The sequence below is a fragment of the Pithys albifrons genome, chromosome 21 (assembly GCF_047495875.1).
Source record: "Pithys albifrons albifrons isolate INPA30051 chromosome 21, PitAlb_v1, whole genome shotgun sequence".
Lineage (NCBI taxonomy): Eukaryota > Metazoa > Chordata > Aves > Passeriformes > Thamnophilidae > Pithys > Pithys albifrons.
In genome coordinates, this window is record NC_092478.1 from 6,059,604 (window position 1) to 6,079,607 (window position 20,004).

Below are 20,004 nucleotides of genomic sequence, written 5' to 3' on the forward strand. Positions count from 1 at the left end.
TGTAGAACAGGCAGAGATGTTTTCTTCCTGAGTTTAAGTGAAGTCTTCTCTTTATAAAAATCACAGCTGTCTGCATCAATCTGCTTATTCTTTGTTGATGCAGCAGTATTTGTAACCACTTGATTTTTAGTTTGGGGTCTGTGATGGGACAAATCCCCCAGCACACAGTGCAGGATGGAGCACATGGTGCTCCAGCTGATCCCTGGGACTGCATTAGAGGCAGCAACTGGTTAGGAATTAGGAAGCTTCCCTGCAGTTCTGTAGAGCTTTTGCCACTGGCCCATACCATAGGCAGTAAATTCATGACTAACTGTTCTCACCAGTCCTCTCCTGGTCTCCCCTTCTCCTGCACAGAGTTCCTGGTATGCCCAAGGGGCTGGTCAGTGTATGCAGTTTTACACCTGTGCCCACCACAGGTCTGTGCTGTGGGCACACCTCTACCTCCCACACTCTGCACCTGCAGGGGCAGGGAAACACTTCCATCACCTCTGCTTTTGACCTCTGCCCATACAAAATATCTGAAGATCTTGCTGTAGCTCCCCACAGCAAGTGTCACCATTAGTGGACTGTGGTCCTGAGAACTCAAGTGCTACAGCAGCAGACAGAACTGCTGCAGTGTTGATGAATCAGTCAACAGATGTGGTAACAGAAAGCTTTCATACAAGTTTTTAATAAAAAAATTCAACAAAAATATATATCATCAGGCATTTTATGCAATGCATACATTCTTTATATCTGCAGGTACAGATAAATAACAGAAGGCAAAACCGAGTATTTTGCTTATCTTTGGCCATTAACCAATAATCACCCCAAAGATATCTAACAGGGCTAAAGGATAATAAACTTACTCTGTAAATGTCTCTCATTACAGACACAGTATCAGGCAATAATACAGTAGTCAGATATTCAGAAATGTAAGGAAATAGTTCTTTAACACTGCCCAATACTGAAATTTCACCTGGTTTGCTGCTGCGCTGGAGCATAAGGCCTTCAGCTGACACAGGCACGGTCCTGGGTTACATTAGATACCCTTCAACCCTCACTAACCTCCTTCCCTGCTCTCCAAAGCCAAGCTGTACCTCCTCACAAAGAAACCAGCACAAAGTCTGACCTGGGGCTCAGTTTCCTGAACCCCAACCAATGTACAGAAAGAAGCTTAACTGCTCTGTAAGTCAATAGTTTTCCTCCCTCAGCATCCCAGAATAACAGTTTTCCTTCCACTTAACAGCACAGATGCATCACGGCTCTACCAAAGCAATATATACATGAGACACATGAAACATCAGAGAAGCAACTTTTAAAGGTACAATGATAACATGTAGCAGCTTATGTCTATATATGTACATGTTTTCACAGTTATGTTTTAGAAAATTGAGAAAACCAGGAATACTTCTACTGTGTTTTCTATAAATAGTAAAAAAATTACCTGTCAGGCATTTTGATAAAATAGTATTTAGGTTATCACTTTAAATAGCTCTTGAAACCTGTAGAGTTTTAAGTTTAAAGGCTGTACAGTTTGAGGATTCTGTAAAGTGTTTGTAGCCAGTTTCAGCAGCTGGGCCATGTGCCAGCTGGACTTTTTGATTTTTTTTCTTTTCAAAAAAATCAAAACTGGTAACAAAGGAACTCCACCACTTTGGATGGGATAGGCAAGTTCTTGACTTGGCTGGTGGGCATCACCCTTCGGATTGCCATGCGGCACAGGTGCTGAAGGCTGGACACCTGTCTGGGGGTCGCCCAGAAGTACACGCTGCCATCCTGTGTCCTGCACAGAAAAACAACAAAGATCCCACCAGGGTTATTCCACTTGAATGATCTCACCCTAGCACCAATTGTCACATACACTTCCAGGGGAGTTGTTGTTGCTCAGTTCCAGTCTCATTTACACCAAATGCCAGTTCTTATTTTTTAAGCTACAGCAGCACAATAAGCAACTTGTCTTTGCAACAGGCCTGAGCAGATCTCTCAGCAGCTACTGCAGTACCACCTGATGCAGAGCAGCTGCCCCAGGCTATCTCAGGGCTTCTTCCAATCCACATGTTTTGGGTCTCTCTCATATTTATTTTCAAAGATAAGAAACGAGTTTATCAGCATATTGATTTTACTGCTATTCCAGGTATGTTTAAACAAACAGTACCAATCAGAAGCACCAACTTGCAAGTCACAACTGAAAATTATTACAACACTTAGCCACTGTTCTCAATCTTTTTTGTTACCTTAGTATTTTAGAAAGAAAAACAAAGTCTATACTTGCCCTGCAGCAAGAACACTGCCATCAGTAGAGAAAGTACAGCAGAGCCCATTGTTCAGAGGTGCAACTTGAACAGGGTATTCTTCATCAATTCTCCAGAACCTCACCATTCTGAGAGGGAAGGACAATGTAGAAAGTTACTGGAGTAGGCATTTAATTCTGTTTGATAATTTCTCTGATGCTGTACAAGAAACTAGTCTGAAGCACAGCTCAGGGAATTTTTATGAACACTTTAACAGGCATACACAGTGTTTCAGGTCTGGCCTAAAATGGTCTGATTTCTTTCCTGATAAATACTTTGTTCTGTACTTCATCAATTAAAAAAAAAAGATTGCCTTCAATAACAAAAAGCAATACCTGAACTATAGATTTAGACAATCTCTCAAGTTTCACATATACTAGGAATTCCTAACAATACTTAATAAAAAAAAACCCAAACTCCTGTAGATAGTTGAATACCTTTGCTGCCATCTTGAGAAAGCAGGTCACATTCTTAAAATACAAATCTTCAAGATACCACTCATGCTGTTCACAGAGTTGAATACAAATCACAGAACACTTTTCTCCTTGCTTTGGAATTTGCTTCTGTCCACAATATTTGCCCACATTAACAACTCAATTTACAATCCCCCTTTGTTGTTTTCAGCTATTACACACTTCAGTTGTTCAGATTATCGACTCTGTACACAACTAATGATTTCTACATCCAGAATTAGTATTCACAGAGACAACTCGTCTGCTTTTACAAAGAGCATCAGAAGCCATTTCTCAGTTAGAAACCCCTAAATCTGACAGCATTTAGAGTTCCTGTCCTATGGGAAGAATCAGAGAGGTCTAACAAACCCTTCCCCATACTCACTTATCATCAGCCAGGCTGGCGATGTGCAGCCCATCGTGGCTGAAGGACACGGACCGGACCCAGCGGTCATTGGCGCCTCCGGCAAATATCGGAGTTGGAGCCGGGAACAGGTGCCTGGGGACAGAGACACACTCAGCTAACAGCAGGTTTGGGAACTGGGGAAGGTCCCCTCAGCCATGATAGCAAAGCTGAGGAAGGCAAATGGATAGAACATTTAGCTACTAAAATAATTATGAATTCAGGAGTGCAGACTGAACTAGTGTGTCCTTCATAGCACTGAACACTTCAGCTTTGTTGAAGACGCCTGAATTAGAACCCATGAAAATATCAGTGCTGTGAATTCTCTCTTAGCTGGAAGAACAATTTCCTGTCTCTGCCACTTCAGGGTTTCCATCAGCCAATGCTCTTTCTGAAGTCCAATTACCAGTTATATACACAAATCTGTTAATTTTCATCTTTACTCTAGGACAAAGTTTCCAGATTTGACTGCTTTACTTACCCAAACTCCATAAGAATAACTCCAATATGTGGATCCCAGACATAGACTCGAGTATCATAAGATGCAGTAGCCAGTAACGCTCCATCAGGAGAGAACTCACAAGCTACAACATCATTGTGATGTCCTTCAAGTTTCCGTAGCATGGAGTATTTATCCATATCCCAGAGGAAAACCTGCAATTAAACAAGCTGATGTTATAGCTCTGCTCAGAGAGGCAATGAAGCATTTAATTTGTTTTTTAAGTATAGCTAGTCTTATTTAGGATTACATTAAAATCAGGTATTATGAATTACTACAATTAAGAAATATGCTCAGTGTCATACTCAGATTAAAATCAAGGTTTCTTTTTTTAAATAATTAAAGCAGACATGCAAGTTCTAACTCAAGTTTGTTAAATGTTATTATCAAAATAAGCCAAAATATAAGATAAAGGCAACACAATTTAACCATGTAGCTTACTGAAATTCATGTATTACAAAACTATTTTATTAAAATATGCAGAAATAAATAGGGTTAAACTCTACAGTCCCCTCTTTTCAGTAACTACCAAAATTTTAAGAAATATACAGACAGAAAATGTAAGGTTAACATAGTGTTACTCCAGTGGCATCCCTTTGAGTTTAAGATCACTTGTTTACAATTGCTTGGATCACCAACGTCAGCCTAGGAAGAGAAACAGATACTGCAAGCAAAAAGAATTTTCACAGCCAAAAGTTATGTCTTTGGCAAAACAACAGGGAACTCTAACCACATTATTAGAAAGAATTTAGGCATTTTAAATCAAGTAACAGCAACAAACAACATTAATATTACAATTTACCCGACTGTTTGCATGGTGTATTATAAAAATTGATAAAATTAATTACAGCATTCTGAGATTTTACATGCAATTGTACATTATATATAATCAGAAGAAAGACTGTGTAGAATTACATAATAGGAACTAACTGCAGCATGATTTTATAGGAATGCAAGTCTTTAGCAAAAGCTGTTACATCCCTAAAAGGGCTCATTTTAGGGACCTTGATTTTTTCCCCCTAGAGTTTTACTGCACAGATTAAATTCTGACATCTTGGATAAATTTTATGTTTGACCAAAGCAAACACAGCCTTAGTGCCTCCCAGACTTCCTAAAACTGAACCACTTTACAATGAGTTATAAACATGTTGACCAATTTTTCCAAGGAGACCCCAACATTCCATAACACCGGAAACTAAGTTTGAGGAGTCAGTGTGTTTCACTGCTGTGAAAATTATTAAAAAAAAGAAAAAAAAACAACAAAAAAAAGAAAGCAAGCAAGCAGACAGTGGACATCGACCAGCACCTGCGTACGTACAGGACCCCTTGCAGCCGAGGGCAAGGTTACTTCGTCCTACGGTACAGCTCGCCCGGGCTGGCGGCCAGAGATGCCACTCTCTGCCCCGCTAACACCACTGTGCTCCTGAGTGGTGCCAGCTTAACTCAATCACACCAATATTGCTGCCACCACCTGTGACAGGGAAAGCAAGAAGCTTATGGAAAACACACAGCCTACAGACAGCAATGTACACACCCCCCTCTGCTCCAGCTACAGAGCCAAACCCCAGACCTCAGCTGTCCTCCAGAAAATCTGCACTTGGTAACTCAAGGGATGAAATGCAGCTGAGCACCCATCCAGAGAAGTGGTGTTCAATGACTGGATTGGGCTTTTCACTCCATTAGACTACCTGCAGAGCCCCTGGAACCAGGCTGAATCCCCCTTTCTGGTCTGCCCTAATTCTTAAGTGCCAGAGTAGCTCATGGCATACCTGCACTGCTTTCAGTTCTATAGCAGGGCATTAGTATGGGATAGAAACAAAACCAGTGTGCTGCTCTTCCTTCTATCTCTCTTAGGCACCAGTGGCATTGGTATGGGAAAACATGGAGAAATGGTTTTGTTCAGCAGGAGATATCCTGACTGGCTCAGACTTGGAAGTCTTTCTCATTGAGCAAGAAAGGATAATTTCAAAACTAAAATAGTTTTATCCATTAATCTAAGTATCTTTTAACCCTGGCAGCTTTAGTTGTCTTTGGCCTATGGCATTGGCCCATGCAGATGTGCAGACCTATTTCTCAAGGAACACTTAACAGCCTCTTAAACTAAAAGCAGTGCAATTTTCATTCACAAATCAGGGTCTCAATGCACCATTTGCCAGCTTAATTTCATGCACTTTTACATCATCATCAAACATTAGAAGTTCATGACACCGAGCACAAGCTTAATGTTACTTAGATTTAAAATGATTATGCACACAATTCAGGAGATGTAAGGAACAAGAAACTCTGACACATACTGCTTTACTTGCTCCAACAGAACAGAGGATGGAGGAGTCTGGTGAGAACGCACAGCCATATACCCAGTTCTGATGGCCTCTCAACACCTTCATCATGTTTCCTAAAAAGAAAGACACTCCTGTAAGAACCGGTTTAATGTTACAAAATTCAGATTGAAAAGTTTTTCCAAAGTAGTTATTCCTCTGTAAAATTTTGTACTATTTTTCCAAACAGCTTGCAGAGTCATTGCACACGGAATTAAAAATCCTGTGATGCAGCCTCTAAACCCCATGTCCTGTTCAGAAAGTCACTTCATGCTTCATGCACTGTTAAACTTAGCCCAGTACCCAATTCTACCTTCAGGGTACACACAGATAAAAAATATCAAGAGAGTGCAGAGTGGGTGACTAACACCACAACACTCATTTTTTAAGCAATTCTGATCAAACTGAATTTATAGCAATAAAAGAAGTACATAGATATTTCTCCCAGGTTTTAGAGAAGATAAAACTCTGAGCACAAACCATCATCTTTCAGGTCCCACACTCGCAAGGTTTTGTCTCTGGATGCAGACACTAAAATCAGGCTGCCATCAGGGGCAAAGGTTAAATCTCTGACAACTTCTGTGTGGTCCATCAGGTTCAGGAGGAGTTTTCCTGTTACATGAGAACACCACAATTTAACATGAAGGACTGTACTTTTTCTCAGATCAAATGCTTTAAGGATACAAATACTGAATATGAAATTACAGCACATAAAGAAATTTTCATTGTAGAAATGCTCCCTATGGTGAGCAGCACATGGATCCCTTCACTCTCCTGGGTCAAGAGGCAACTCCCTGAAAAGCTAGAAAATCTGTACACTAGAACCTCAGGAACAAGGCAAGACTTGGCCTTTGACAGGCATCCCTGTTCTAAGCTTCAATTTACAAGATAACAAATTACTCAATAGTCATTAATTTTTTTAAAGCTGAGCTCTCCCCAGCCTAGCAGCTGTGCTGCCAGTGAAACTGAGTGCCCCTACATTCAGATTTAGTCTGAGTTGAACAATTATTAACTTTTTTTAAAAAATAAAAGGTCCTCATCACTATAAAACAGTTACTTCATGCTTTGAAAGTTTCCTTTGAAAGTATGGTAAAACTAGGAAGATTTTAGACCAAACAAACAATCAATGTATGTATGTACACATTTAACCATTTTGCAGCTTCCATTACTCACATCTCAAAACATGAAGCACATCTCTTGTTCCTCTGGCACGTTTTGATTACTTTTGGTTGCAGGAGCTCGTGCTTTTTTTGGGTTAATTTGTATTCAAGGTTCAGTTTCCAATTACAATTCTGTAACCAAACTTCTCTGTATTAATGACATTACTCCTACATGAAGTGTGCCTTGGCACTTCAGCGTGACAAGGAGCGTTTGGGAAATGCTCTCAGGGACACAGTGGGATTGCCTGGGTGTCTGTGCCGGGCCAGACAACAATCCTTGTGGGTCCCTTCCAGCTCAGGCTCCCCTGATTCCATGACCTTCCCTCACACACCCACCTGTGTAGACATCCCAGATCTTGATGCGGCCGTTGTTCAGGCCCGTGGCCAGGAGCAGCTGGTCCTGCCCGAATTTGAAGCGGTGCCACTCGATGTTGACGCAGCGACTCTGCTTCTCCGGCACCGAGGAGCCGAAGGCCAAGCTCCACACGATGTCCCCGCAGTCGATGATGTGCTCACAGGGCTTGTTCTTCTGCCCACTCTCGCTGTTCTGCCTCGGAAGCCTCGTGCTGGCAGGGTTGGCACCATTTTTTGTGCCATGCAACAAACTGCAAAACAAATGTACGTTTTTGAGCAAGGTATTAACCCAACCCGCTGTGAAAACTAACAGTTTTAAAGCATTTATAGAAAAATGAGTCACAAAAATTTCTAAGACTTTTGGTTAAATGAGCAAGAAGTTCCCTGCAATTGCCTTACATGTGTTAAACCGTGGGAAGAGATACTGAGGCCAGGACATGGAAAACAATTAATCATCCCAAAAAGGGATTGAAAAAGGGTCAGGAAAACTTAACCAGCTACGGAACTGCAGTGGCTGGTTACCAACTTCACCAAAAAGCAACCTGCAAGTGCCAATAAAATGTAGTTTGAAACTTCACTTGCATTCTAACAAGGATGATAAAGAAACAAGTCTGTCTTTAAGTAAATTCCTAAAAGGTAACACCAGACAGCTTTGTGATAGGAAGTTGAAAGGGCCAGATCTGCCCAGGTTTTTAACTTCCCTTTTCATTCAAAGTTCCTCTTACTTTAGAGCATCTGAATCTATTAATAAATCCCTCCTCCACAGGCTTTGTGAGGTTGCAGTAGTTGATCCCCTTGCTTGCCACAGAGAAAGAGATGAAATAATAGCTGTTACTTAAAGGAATTCGGTTTTCCCCACGGTCTCAAAGCCTAAAAAACCAATATATGCAATTTAATCCGTTTAAACCTATCTCCCCTTTTTAAATTCTTATGTTTTTCAGGTGCATCAGAAGCCATAGAGGTTTGTCTTACAAGTTACTGAGGCACTGTGCCCAGGGGACCAGCTTCACTATGCGGTGTCCCTGCGACCACGCCAGGTACGAGCCATCGGGTGCGAACGCGACCGTCCAGTTCTCCCGCCCACACTTCTTGTCGAAGGGAGACGTGGGGGCCAAGAGCTCTCCTACCGTGCGGGACCGTGCTGGGGGAACAAAGGGGAAACGCGCTGTTAAAAAAGGGCTTACACGGGAACCGGGCAGTGCGTTCTTTGTTTCACGCCATTTAAAGTAACGGAGAGCGCGGTCTGATGTCACCGGGTACCGATCGCAGGGCAGGGCTGAGTCCCCGCTGCCAACGCGGAGCAGCACGGGGTGTGGACGCCCTGCTGGCACCGCCGCCCCCCGTGTGCTCCCACCCAAGGCCGGGGAGAGCGGCCGGGCCGGGAAAGGCTCCATGTGCCGGGATCGCGCCCGTTCCCGGCCGGCAGCGCCCGCAGAGCCGCGAGAGCACCCGCCCCGCCCGAGCTCCCGCCCGAGCCCGAGCCCGAGCCCGAGCCCAAGCCGGGCCGAGCGCGGCCGCGCTGCCCCCGCACACCCGCCCGCCCGTGCCCGGCTCACCGATGAGCTTCTCGTTGACACTCGGAGGAAAGCTGGCCATGGACGGGCGGCCTGAGGAGCGGCGGAGCTGCAGCGGGACTGGCGGGATCGGCGGCGGCAAAGATGGCGGCGGGGAGGCGGCGGGGCGGGGCGGGGGCCGGGCACGCTCCGCCCGGGGTTGGGCCGGGCGGGGCCTGCGGGGAAGCGGCTGTGCTCGGGCTGTGTCTGCCAGGGGCTGCCCGCCCGGAGGCTGCCCGGGCTGTGTCTGCCCCGGCTGTGTGTGCTTGGGGGCTGTTCGGGCTGTGTCTGCCCCGGCTCTGCCCGACTGGGGGCTGTCTGGGCTGTGTGTGTCTGCCCTGGCTCTGCCCGGGCTGTGTCTGCCCGGATCTGTCCGCCCCGGGACTGCCCGGGCTGTGTCTGCCCCGGCTGTGCCCAGCTTGTGTCTGCCCCGGCTCTGCCCGCCTGGCCCTGGGGCTGCCACGGCTTTGTCTGCCACAGGCTGTGTCTGCTCCGCCCGGCCCCGGGGTTGCCCCGGCTCTCCCGCAGTTCGGGCCCCGGGCCCGGCCGTGTCGTTGTCCCTCCGCCGTTCCCGGTCTGACACCCCCGTGCCGCCCGGGCACCTTCCCCGCTCCCACAGCGCGGGGGCTGCCGCTGCTCCTCCGCCCTGCAGCACCCACGGTGGGTTCCCAGGGCTGGGCAGGACGGGCCGCGAGGGCAGAGCAGCCCCAGGATGTGCCGCCGGCACCGGCAGGTACAGCCCCAGCCCGGGCAGCAACGGCAGGCGAGTCACACTGAAACAACACAAGGAGGGAGTTAAACCTGTAGTGACCTGGATCCCCAAAAACGTAGGGGTTCACAGTACAGAAAAGAACCATAGTGACACGCCCCCGCACTCAATACTGCAGTCGACAGCGGTTTTCTCGCTGGGGTAATGTGGATGTGCTGATGGGGTTGTGTTCAGAAGCTACAGAGTCCTCAAATGGGATAAGAATTTTTCTTATATTGCCTAAATGCCCGACCAGCAGCAGGGAGTGTTCCTGCCATAGAGAGTTAGAGGTTTTCTCCACTATCTTTTAAGCCAGATTGTGACATCCTTGGTGTCTGTTAGACCATGGGACTGCAGGGCGACACGTAAACCAAAAAATATGTAAATGCTTATATGACTGTGTTGTGGAATGTGTGTAGGACAGAGACGTGAGCACTTGATTTCATCTGCCCTAACCAGGGGCTAGAACAGCCTCAGGAGTTTCTTATTCTTGCATGTTTCTTTATAGTTCAGCATCTACATCCAGCAAGATCTGGTTTATGATAAAATTTTGAATTTGCACTTAATGTTGTCCACAAATAACTTGGAGAAAGAGACTCTGAGGCCACCTCGTCTTCTGTGTAATTTGTACTAACATGTGCATACTCCACTTTCTCCTCCCTTTTCTTTCTCCTTTTGCATGTCTAAGTTCTGCCCCTCTTCTAGACCAAGTGACTCTTCCTTACTCTGTCTGGTCCTCAGCGAAGCACCCAAGAGGATAATTAACTGCAGATAATAACTGTGATTTCATTCCAAAGCAGTGGCCTCACTGGCAGACACACTACAATAGCCGTCGGGATCATCTATTCAGCAACAGTCAGGAATTACCCCTGGCTGAGCAAGGCCAGCCAAGCTTTTTTTAACTTGTGTAGGGATACAATGTCAAAGAAAGGAGCAGGAAGAAATTTTGAATATTTATGGTGATCCAAACACTAGCACGGATTAACACTGGCTTGTATAAACTCCCTTAGCACATCGTAGCACTAATTTGACACAGCATAATCCTGTTCTGCTCTATCCATCCTCCTCTGCTGCCCACAGCGGGAGGAGCCCTCGGCAGCTCTGAGCACCTAATCCCTCAGGCAGTCCTTGGAACAAGGCAGATTTGTAACCAGTGAATATTGTGAAATGCTGCTTGGAGTTGCTCCTGAGCTGTGAATGTTGAGCCAGGCCAGCCCCCGCCTGAGCTGACTCACGTAGGATTCTCCCAAGGGTCTGAGCCTCCCACAGAGCCAGCACAAGGCTGGGTTCTGTTTGCTGACCTTGGGGCTGTTACAGCCAGGGAAGGAGACTCTGTGTTTCCCAGCTTTGTAGGGGTGTCACCACCTCGCTGCCTTTCTCACTATTGTTTTTAAGGAAAAAGTATTTTGCAATTTATTATTTCTTTACGTCTCTGTATTTCTGTAAGTATTGCTCCAACAGTGTGTGTTTCTTCCTCAGTGTGCATTCTGCTCACTAATGTAGCAGATTTGAAGCCAGAAGAGATGATTAAGTCATTTAGTCTGATCTTTCTACAACAGAGGAATAGAACTTAATCTAATTTCACACACTTTCAAGTAGTGAGGATTTCCAGCCAAGGGAGGTGATCTGTGCAACAGTACCTGCATCTCAGAAGTCTGGCTGTAAATTAAAAATTGGGCTATTTTTAGTCTATACTGTTAATAATTCACAAGCTCCTGTTTGTTTTGGGAACCTTATTGGGATGGAGAAAGTTCAGCCTGAGTTTGTGGAGGCAAAAGAGAGGGTGAAAAGAAAAAGGAGAATGTAAGAAAAGAAAAAGGAGAATGTAAGAAAGAGAGGGCAAAAAACATTGAAGAGGAAAAGGGATTGCAGTAAGGAGAATGATGAGCAGCAGAGAAATTGGGATAGTGCTGTCAGTAGTTGGACTTCAGTGATCCTTATGGGTCCCTTCCAACTTAGGATATTCTGTTATTCTGTGATCCTGAGGAGGGCCAAGTGACAGCCCCCTCTGCCAAACTGAAAGGGTAGAAAACCTTGACATACAAATAAAGGAACACCCCAGCCCTGCAAGGAACTCCTAAAGTGAATGAGGCCTTGGGCACTAGTCTTTGCCATTTCACAGGCTGTAAATATGCTTTCAAGGCTCCAAGCAGTCTTTGCCCCTCAGTGTCTCCTGCCCCCCTTGCTGCAGTTACTCCTTGCCAGGAGATGGTGCTGGAACTGGCATTGGCACTGGCACCATTTCAGCTGCTGCTTTGTCTCATGTACCTGTTGTTATTTGCCTGTGACTCTGAGCAACATTGGCACCATGCAGTCTCCAGCCATGGGGCATGTGGCCCTGGAGAGTCTGCAGTCTAAACAGACAAGACAAACAGCTCTTGGGAGGAGGAGCAGGGGGATGAGGTCACTTTCCCAGGGTCATGATGGAGCAGCCAGGAGCAAAACTGTCTGATTTTCCTACAGACACCTCATGCACCAGATGAGGTTCCCTACATTGCTGGAATTCTGGACTGTTCTTTCCCTCTCCCCTTTTCCCTGTTGCTCTGTAACTTATTCACTGTTGCTTCTTGTGAAAAGTTTTAGATGGTCATAAATTGATGTACATCTGGCACCTAAGGGGTTAATATGTGAAGGTCTGCTAAAAGAGTGTGCTGTGGAAAAGCTGCACAGATGGAATATCAGAGAGAGACTAAAGGATTTTTTTCTCTGCGTTCTTTTTGTCTCATTGGGATTTTATCATTTTTGGAGCATGTTTTTGGGTATAATAAATAGAGCAGATGGCTCAGTGTGTGGGGGGAATTCAGAGCTTCCATGATGAGTAGCTGCACTGGAATAAGGGAGTCAGAGGTCTGGGGTTATTCTTATTAGTTTCAATCCATTCTTTCTCTGTAAGACAGCCATGTAAGGGAACTGCTTCCAGAAACATCTGTGCTAAATTTACCACTTGTACCATTTGAGGGTACAAGAGGTCTCAGATGGCTGAAGGTCACACTGAGAGCTTTGAGCTGTCCTAAACAATGGTGGTAGAGAAGGTTCCCTGTGTTACAGAGGAAGCGGGTCAGTGTCCCCTGAGCTCACTGCACCCACACCCTAATGTGTGCCAGCATAACCTCCAGTATCCACACAGATATTTCACTTCTTCTTTTAAAAATCTTCCCTAAAACATACTGGGTTTGTGTGTTCCTCCCCAGCCTGTGTTTCCTCTGAGCTCAGCTGCCAAGGAAGGTGTCCAGGCCCTGTGCCAGAGCAGCACCATGCCAGGAGGCACAGACAACGGGATGTGAAGTGACTTTCTTTTCCACTGTGCAGTGAAAAATGTTACTGAGCTGTTTTGTGTTCCTTTGGCTTCAATTCCCTCCCACTGCTCTGTAATTATATCTGAATATTTACAATGGTGCAAAACCCAAGTCTGTCATTATAACCAGAGTTCAAAATGTTTAATGGATTGTGTGAACATGGGGAGAATCAATGGCATGAAGGGTGTACTTGTAAATGTCAATAAATCATCTATAAATTCAATTTATAGAAAAGCAAGTGGAGTTTAATAGGAAAAATGAATGGGATAGACTCCCTGTATTCTGTAGAACAGATCAATAAAATGATCAGAAGTCAACATGTTGGGGAATTACAGGGCTGTGTGTGACAGATTCTGCCTGGAAACAGCCGAGCCTGCATTCCTGCTGCGGGGAGTTGGGAAAGAGCAGGTTGTTTACAGATAAAGAGTGTTTGCTCACAGATCAGAGATGGGCCTGAGCTGGTGTGGAACTGAGCTTGAAAATATTTGGGTGGCTTGTATCCAGGCCTGTTGCCGCAGGGAACATGTGCAGAGGGCTACAGAGAAAGTGAAGAACCCGAGAAATGGAGGTTCTTTAAAGGTGGAGGTTGGACAAGAAAATTTCTTAAGATCCGTCCTAGCCTCATTTCTTTTAGGTTGTAAGAATCTTGGAAATAGGTATAAGAGTTAGGGGAGAAATCAGGAACTCACTTTCTGTGTTCCACTGAGAATGTGCAGCTGTGTTCGCCCAGTGTATGCAGAGTAAGGCTGGTGTAAAGGAGCTTCAGCAGCACAGCCCCTGATGTGCCAACTGCCCAACATCACAGGCTTTGTTTCTTTACATCTGTTCCTAAACAGCCCTGGGTACAGAGGTATAGAGCTGTGCCTGCTGTAATTCACCTCCTGCCCCACCTTTCTCTCCACCACAGCGTCATCTCTGGCTCTGATCAGCCAGCCGGGGTCACTCCAGTGAGTCTGAGAGCTCTTAAGGGAAGGCCCTGCCCTCTGCATTAACGTAATTGCAGGTTATTTGTGAGATTCCTTCCATGGCTTACTTCCTGAAGGTCTGGCACAGAAATCCGGTTTTGTAATTTGAGCCCTAACGAGTGGCTGGATGTAATTATGGTCTCCATTATCCCAGCAGCCTCTGTAGCACGGAAAGTAAAAGCTCAGTGTTGCCATCAGCCCTGAAAATACACCGGTTGGTATCTAATAACTCCCTTGCACAAGCACTGTGTGGGCACTGTGTACACAGGTAGAACTTCAGGGTCACTAGAGCCTGCTCTGTACTGTTTATAAATGTTTCCTGAAAGAGACTGATGAGATTTCTAGTTATACCCTCATTACAGCCCTCCTGAAGGTGCAGATTGCAGACAAAATGAGTAACAAATAAGCCTTGACAGTGGCAGTTCCCAACTAAAGCAAAGCCAGACTGACTTTTCTGCCAGATGTCATAAACGGGGAATGAGCTGGACATGCTCAGACATACAGACACGTGGGGCAGCTGTAGGACAAAGGGAATGGTGGCTGAACGTGGTGTCTCATGACAGCTGCACACTGGGAATGGCTCTGGGAACGCTCTGGTCACCAGAGTCCAAATGGAAAAGGCTGCTGAGAAATAAAGGCAAAGGACAGAGAGTGCATTCCTGGAGTATAAGCCAATATTCAGACATGAATAGGGAGTACATACCCTAATGCAGGACTACTCAGGAGTTAAAGGTGTATACTGTGGAATTTGGGCTATAAACTCAGCTGTTCACTCAGCAGTTTGTGCCAGAGCTGCTGTGGCAGAGTCAGTGCTGGGTGTGACGCCCTGGCATCATCAGGGCTGTGCCTTGTCAGACCCTGGCACAGCATCACCCACTATAAACACCCCATTGGCAGTGCCACTGGAAGGCTGACTGCAGGTTTGTGAGGGTGCACGAGGCAGTGCTGCCAAGAGATGTGGCAATATAGAGGCAGATCTTAATGACAGTGTAAATTCTAGTAGTAGTAGTAGTAGTAGTGAATAAAAAATGCTAAACTCCCTGTTTTGTTGTTGTAATGTCCAAATTAGAAGCTACTTCTTAGTGTTTATCCTCACTAATGCCACAAGGCTACAGCCTGCTAGAAATATTTCAGCTGCTCTCAGAGGATCTGGGGAAGGGACAGTTTCCCAGCAGGACAGGCCCTGATCTGGGAAAGGGCACGGACTGTGGCCATGTTAGTGCCTGGCTGTGCCCAAAACCAGGCACAGTACCAGTCCCTGCTGCCACTCCCCCTCCACACTTCTGCCTGTTTCCTCTTTAGGTTGCAGAGAAGGGGTTGCTTTTTCACCTGTGCATGTACAGCACTAATACAAAGGATCTGGGTTGCAATGGGAGCCCTTACAAGTGCCTGCATTGCAAACAGGACACCGTGTAGTAAAGGCTGAGTTACACAACTTGGATGGAAGGTGATAAAACTGCCACGTGGAGGCCAGGCAGACTTACTCACACTGAATCCACATCTGTGCAGCTTCTAATCTTTGAACTGCAATCGAATCCCTTCCATGCTCCTGGGTTAAAGCCTTCCAGCTCCCACATGGCTCAAATAAGGCCCTTTTTTGTGTTGTCATTCCATGACAGTGTCAAGAAAGGGCGTAATTATTTTTTATTTAAATTGAGATCCGGATATGGAAGGGAAAGATTAATTGACCACTTCAATCCTGCCAGTCTAACAGAAGAAAATATTTTAAGTGCAATTCCATTACAGGATTAAGCTGCAGGCAGCCCATGTGCTTTACAGCTGTAACCTTTTCCTTCCTTACTGAGCCTAGAAGCGTTGCCCTCTTGCCTTCTTTCTGTTGGAGCTGGCTTTTCCTGTCATACTGCATACTCTGAGGCAGCTCGGCATTTTTCCCTGCCCTCTGCACCTCTGGAATGCTTTTGCTGTTTCTCAATCCCTGTTAGGACTGTGAGTCAGGCAAAGGTGGTGTCTTTGTTGCGCCGCAACACATGACATATTTAGGAAATCTGTGGACCTGCAGCACTGCACAATTACACCCACAATGAAAAAGGAGTCCAAAAATGCAAAGCAGGTTAATGAGTGCCCAGGTCCTTAAAGGGTCAGGTTCAAGTTTAGGGCAAGGGGAGCTACTGGTGGCCAGTAGTTTAATTCTCCAGCATTGTTATTGCCCATGTGGCCAGATAATTTAAAAAATAATTAAACTGGAAAGGCGGGATCTGTGTTTGGATGCCAGCTGAGAGCTCATCAGGAAAATTCAAGTGTGACCATGGTGAGAGAGGGTCACGGCTCTAGGGTCCTTCACAGTGCTGGGGTTGCTGCTGTTTGAGGATTAAGAGTAATGAGAGCCCACTGTTCTCAGACACAGCAACCAGCCCTCCCCATGCCCAGCACACCCTGCCTGCTGCCCGGTGTGGCTTTGTACAAAAGGAGAGCTGGTGAAGGTGATCCCATCAGCCCCAATGATGCCTTCCAGAATTTGTGTCAGACTTTGCTATGAGGTGCAGGCAGGGAGTTAATTACTGCTCTAGACTGAGGTCCTGACACTGGTGCCATCGGGTCACAGTTCGCTGTCCATAAAAGCACTGAGCAGTGCCAGGTACCACAATGCTGCACAGGCAGGCCCAGAAATAGAGCGCCTGGTTGGTGTCTGTCCATTCAGCAAGTTTTGTCCATCTGTCTGTCTGTCTGTCTCTCACCCAGGCCAAGGATGGCACTCAAGTCTAATTAATTTCAATGGGGTTCAAATTTATCTTCCTCTGTTTCTCCTTGTGGAATTTCCAACAGCAGTGCTGTTACCTTCCTGTCCTTCGTAAGCTTCGTTTCCAGCTCCATCTGACAGCTGCTCACACACCCCCCAGCTGAAGGCTCCATGCTGCTCAGCATTATTTGGAGACCAGCAGCCCAGCACGTGTTTTATCCACAGCACACAGTCAGGTGCCATCCATTCAAACAGCTGGATGTCTACTGCAAATGAGCTTTTTGAGAACTTTATTTTAGAAAAGCTGGTGTGGGCTTAGGCAGCAGTTGCAGTTAAATTGGGCAGCATAAGCTAATGGCATGAGTCATGGGGAGGAAACAGAGCAGCAATTGGGGAAAACTGTTCAGTAACAGAGTCTTTATATTCATAAATTCATACAGGCTGACACGAGGCTTAGAGAGGTTGTTTAAGAAGCAGAAAGCTCAGTTCTGTTCTTGACATTCTCCCAGTTCTTAGACTCACATTTCCATCTGACACTTCCCTTTCCCTCCTCAGTCCCTTTCCTACACCTGAGTTCTTAGGAACAGAGGCACAAAAAGAGGCAATCTGTGGTGCCCAGGCTGGTCTGGAGGCATTTCTGCCCTCTGCACAGCAACTGTGCTCAAAGTATGTTAAGAGAACAGTCCAGACGTACCACCTGTGAATGTTGCTGGTCTTTGCTAATGATTGACCCAATATCTGTCGCAGTAAATGCCATTTCTGCCCCAGCTTTTTGGTCACTGCTGAACTAGCAGGATGCAGGATGAATGCTGTGCATCCAGGGCTTAGGCCTTGGACACTGCAACAAAAGACATACTTGATGGATGTGCTGATGGTACTGAACCCAAATCCTGGCTCTGAGACTATGTGGCTATAATCTAAAATCAGCTGATCTAACCGAGAAATAATTCCACTGAAGCTGATGGGAGTTGCACAGGGGTTTACACAGTGTCAGGGAAACCTGTACTGAGCAAGTTGGGACTGGTTTTAATTCCACAGGTCACCTGAGTGACGGGCATTCACTGGGACTTGCTGGGTGGGTCTGTTTGGGCATGAGCAGCCTTTGGGAGCTGATCACGGGGCACTGGAGACAAGCACTCAAACAAGAATAATGTGATTTTTATGGAGAATCCTGCATTGCTTGCAGTGGAAACACTGCAGGATGCAGGGGAGAGATGGGGACTGAGAAAGCTGAAAGCTCCTCTCGCTGACCCTTTGTGTGATAAATCAGCAAGGAAACAGAATGTCAGGAAGAGGAAGTGATAACCTCGAATCATCCTTTGGGGCAATGTTCTAATCTAGGCTGAGCTGATTAGTCATCCAGAACAATTAAAATACTGCTTCATAATATCTAAGTAACTTAACCTCTGCAATGAATGTAGTATGTGGAGAAAGCATTGCTCTCTGGGGAAGGGAAAAGGAGATCTACAAAATTATGTCACTCCTCTGAAGTCTGTGGAACATAAACACACACACTGGGAGTGATTGTGATCAAACAAACTTCAACTGGGACTTGACAAAGAGCTGGTTTATGGCTCCAAGGCAAATGGGCAGACACTGATAGGGCTCTGTCCCTTTCCAGTGCGTGGCATTAGCCTGCACTTCTGAAAACACTGTTCCATTAAGTGCAATTAGAATATCTGAGCCCTTATGAGGCCTTGATAATGGACTATTTCTTTTATTAGATCAAGTATCAGGGATTAAACTCCTGATGTTTTGCATCCAAATGAGATTTCTACTGGAACAGAACCATTTGTATTTAGAATTGATGGTGTGAAACAACATGCTACAATTTGAATGATCCTCTGATGATTTGACTTTCTGGGATAGAAGTTCCAATGCGAGTATTTTGTATAGAATCTGTAATTTCTCTGAAGGGTAATCCATCATTTTGTGATTACCATTAATCTCATCAGATCATTTGCTTGCTCTCTCCTGTTTAACAGCTCCTGTTGCAGCCAGGTATGAATTGGGAAGCAGAGAACACAAAAGAGAATCTGTGGCTTATTGTTTAAGAAAAGGTTTCTTCACATTTGAAATGTACCAAACACGTGCCGGGTAAGTCAGTGGGACATGTCACAGAAAGAACAGAAAGCCACCACTCATTTATCGAACAAAAAGAAACACGGACTGTTTCCTCTAGTTGGTTCAAACGTGAGGGATTTTAGCGGCCTCTAATGCCCTCTGATGGACAAACCCATGGAGCGATGTCCTCGGAGCCCGTGCAAAAGGGGGGAAACACTCAAATCTCTCAGTGCAGAAAGAGCTGTAGCACTGCCAGGAGGCCCCGCAGCCTCCCTTGGGAACCTGCCCTCTCCCAGATTAAATTTAAGGGATTTGTAGCTTAGAAGTATTAAGTCACCTCTTACCAAAAACTTGGCAGATCCTTTCCTTCCTTCCTCCTTTCCTTCCTCATTTATTTAAGTTGTTTGTTTAGCTTCTCTTAAGAACAGTAGGAAACTATTTTTGACCTCAGTTCCTCCACAGTGACACCCATCCATCAGGAATGGGGGTCAGACCTATGCCTTACAGAGAAATGCCTCCAGGAGGGATGGGAGGTTTCTGGACCGAGCCTGATAAATAGAAATTTATAAGTATCACTCAGCATACTTGAGTCACTGCTGGAGTGTCTGACAAATCCTGGTGAAATGAGAAAGTGGGATGGGAAGTATGGAGAGAAGAAATCAAGGAATGAGACAGAGGCTTTGGGAGCAGGAGAAAAATAAAAGATAGGTTAATAAATAAATAATTTGAGTTGAAAACACAAAGTAGAAAAAAGCAGAAGATAAAGATGTGCGAAAGGACAAATCAATATTCTCTGTCAAGAAGCCAAGGGAATTGTCACCCTCGAGATCATTCTGGATACATTGTAGGTGATGTCCAGAAATTACCTGAATCTGAAAGGGTAAAATGCATCAGAAAGGAAGGAAATGCTTAAGGACTTCTACCTTTAAAGGGGACTTGATTGGAGGTGTTGTTCAGTGATAGAGTCTGTGACACAGGATCAGGACCTTCACTCTGGAGTGAAGGACAAAGTGTGAGCTGAGAATTCCTGTGGGGTTTCCTGCAGACCTGGCCAGGTCCTTTCCTCTGTGTGCCTCGACCTTTTCATCTGCTTCCTCATTGTCCTACTTGGGCAAAAAAGCAGAAGCACCAGAATTACCTCCAAGGAAGTGACTCAAGGGGCATTTTTGGCTTGACTAGAAACATCAGTGCATGGAAATTTCACCTGGGGGTCTCTTCCCA

The 20,004-nt window shown here is 45.6% G+C and overlaps 1 protein-coding gene across 1 annotated transcript; it reads right to left on the reverse strand.

The window, feature by feature from the left end:
• Positions 1–638: 638 nt before the first annotated feature.
• Positions 639–9,136, reverse strand: WSB1 (WD repeat and SOCS box containing 1). The gene is made up of 9 exons (XM_071575048.1): positions 9,016–9,136; positions 8,432–8,600; positions 7,442–7,710; positions 6,426–6,557; positions 5,922–6,022; positions 3,610–3,782; positions 3,111–3,224; positions 2,255–2,362; positions 639–1,765 (listed from the first exon to the last, which is right to left on the reverse strand). Exons 1-9 carry the CDS (start codon positions 9,053–9,055, stop codon positions 1,606–1,608), a joined length of 1,266 nt encoding a protein of 421 aa, XP_071431149.1. The 5' UTR covers positions 9,056–9,136; the 3' UTR covers positions 639–1,605.
• Positions 9,137–20,004: the final 10,868 nt, after the last annotated feature.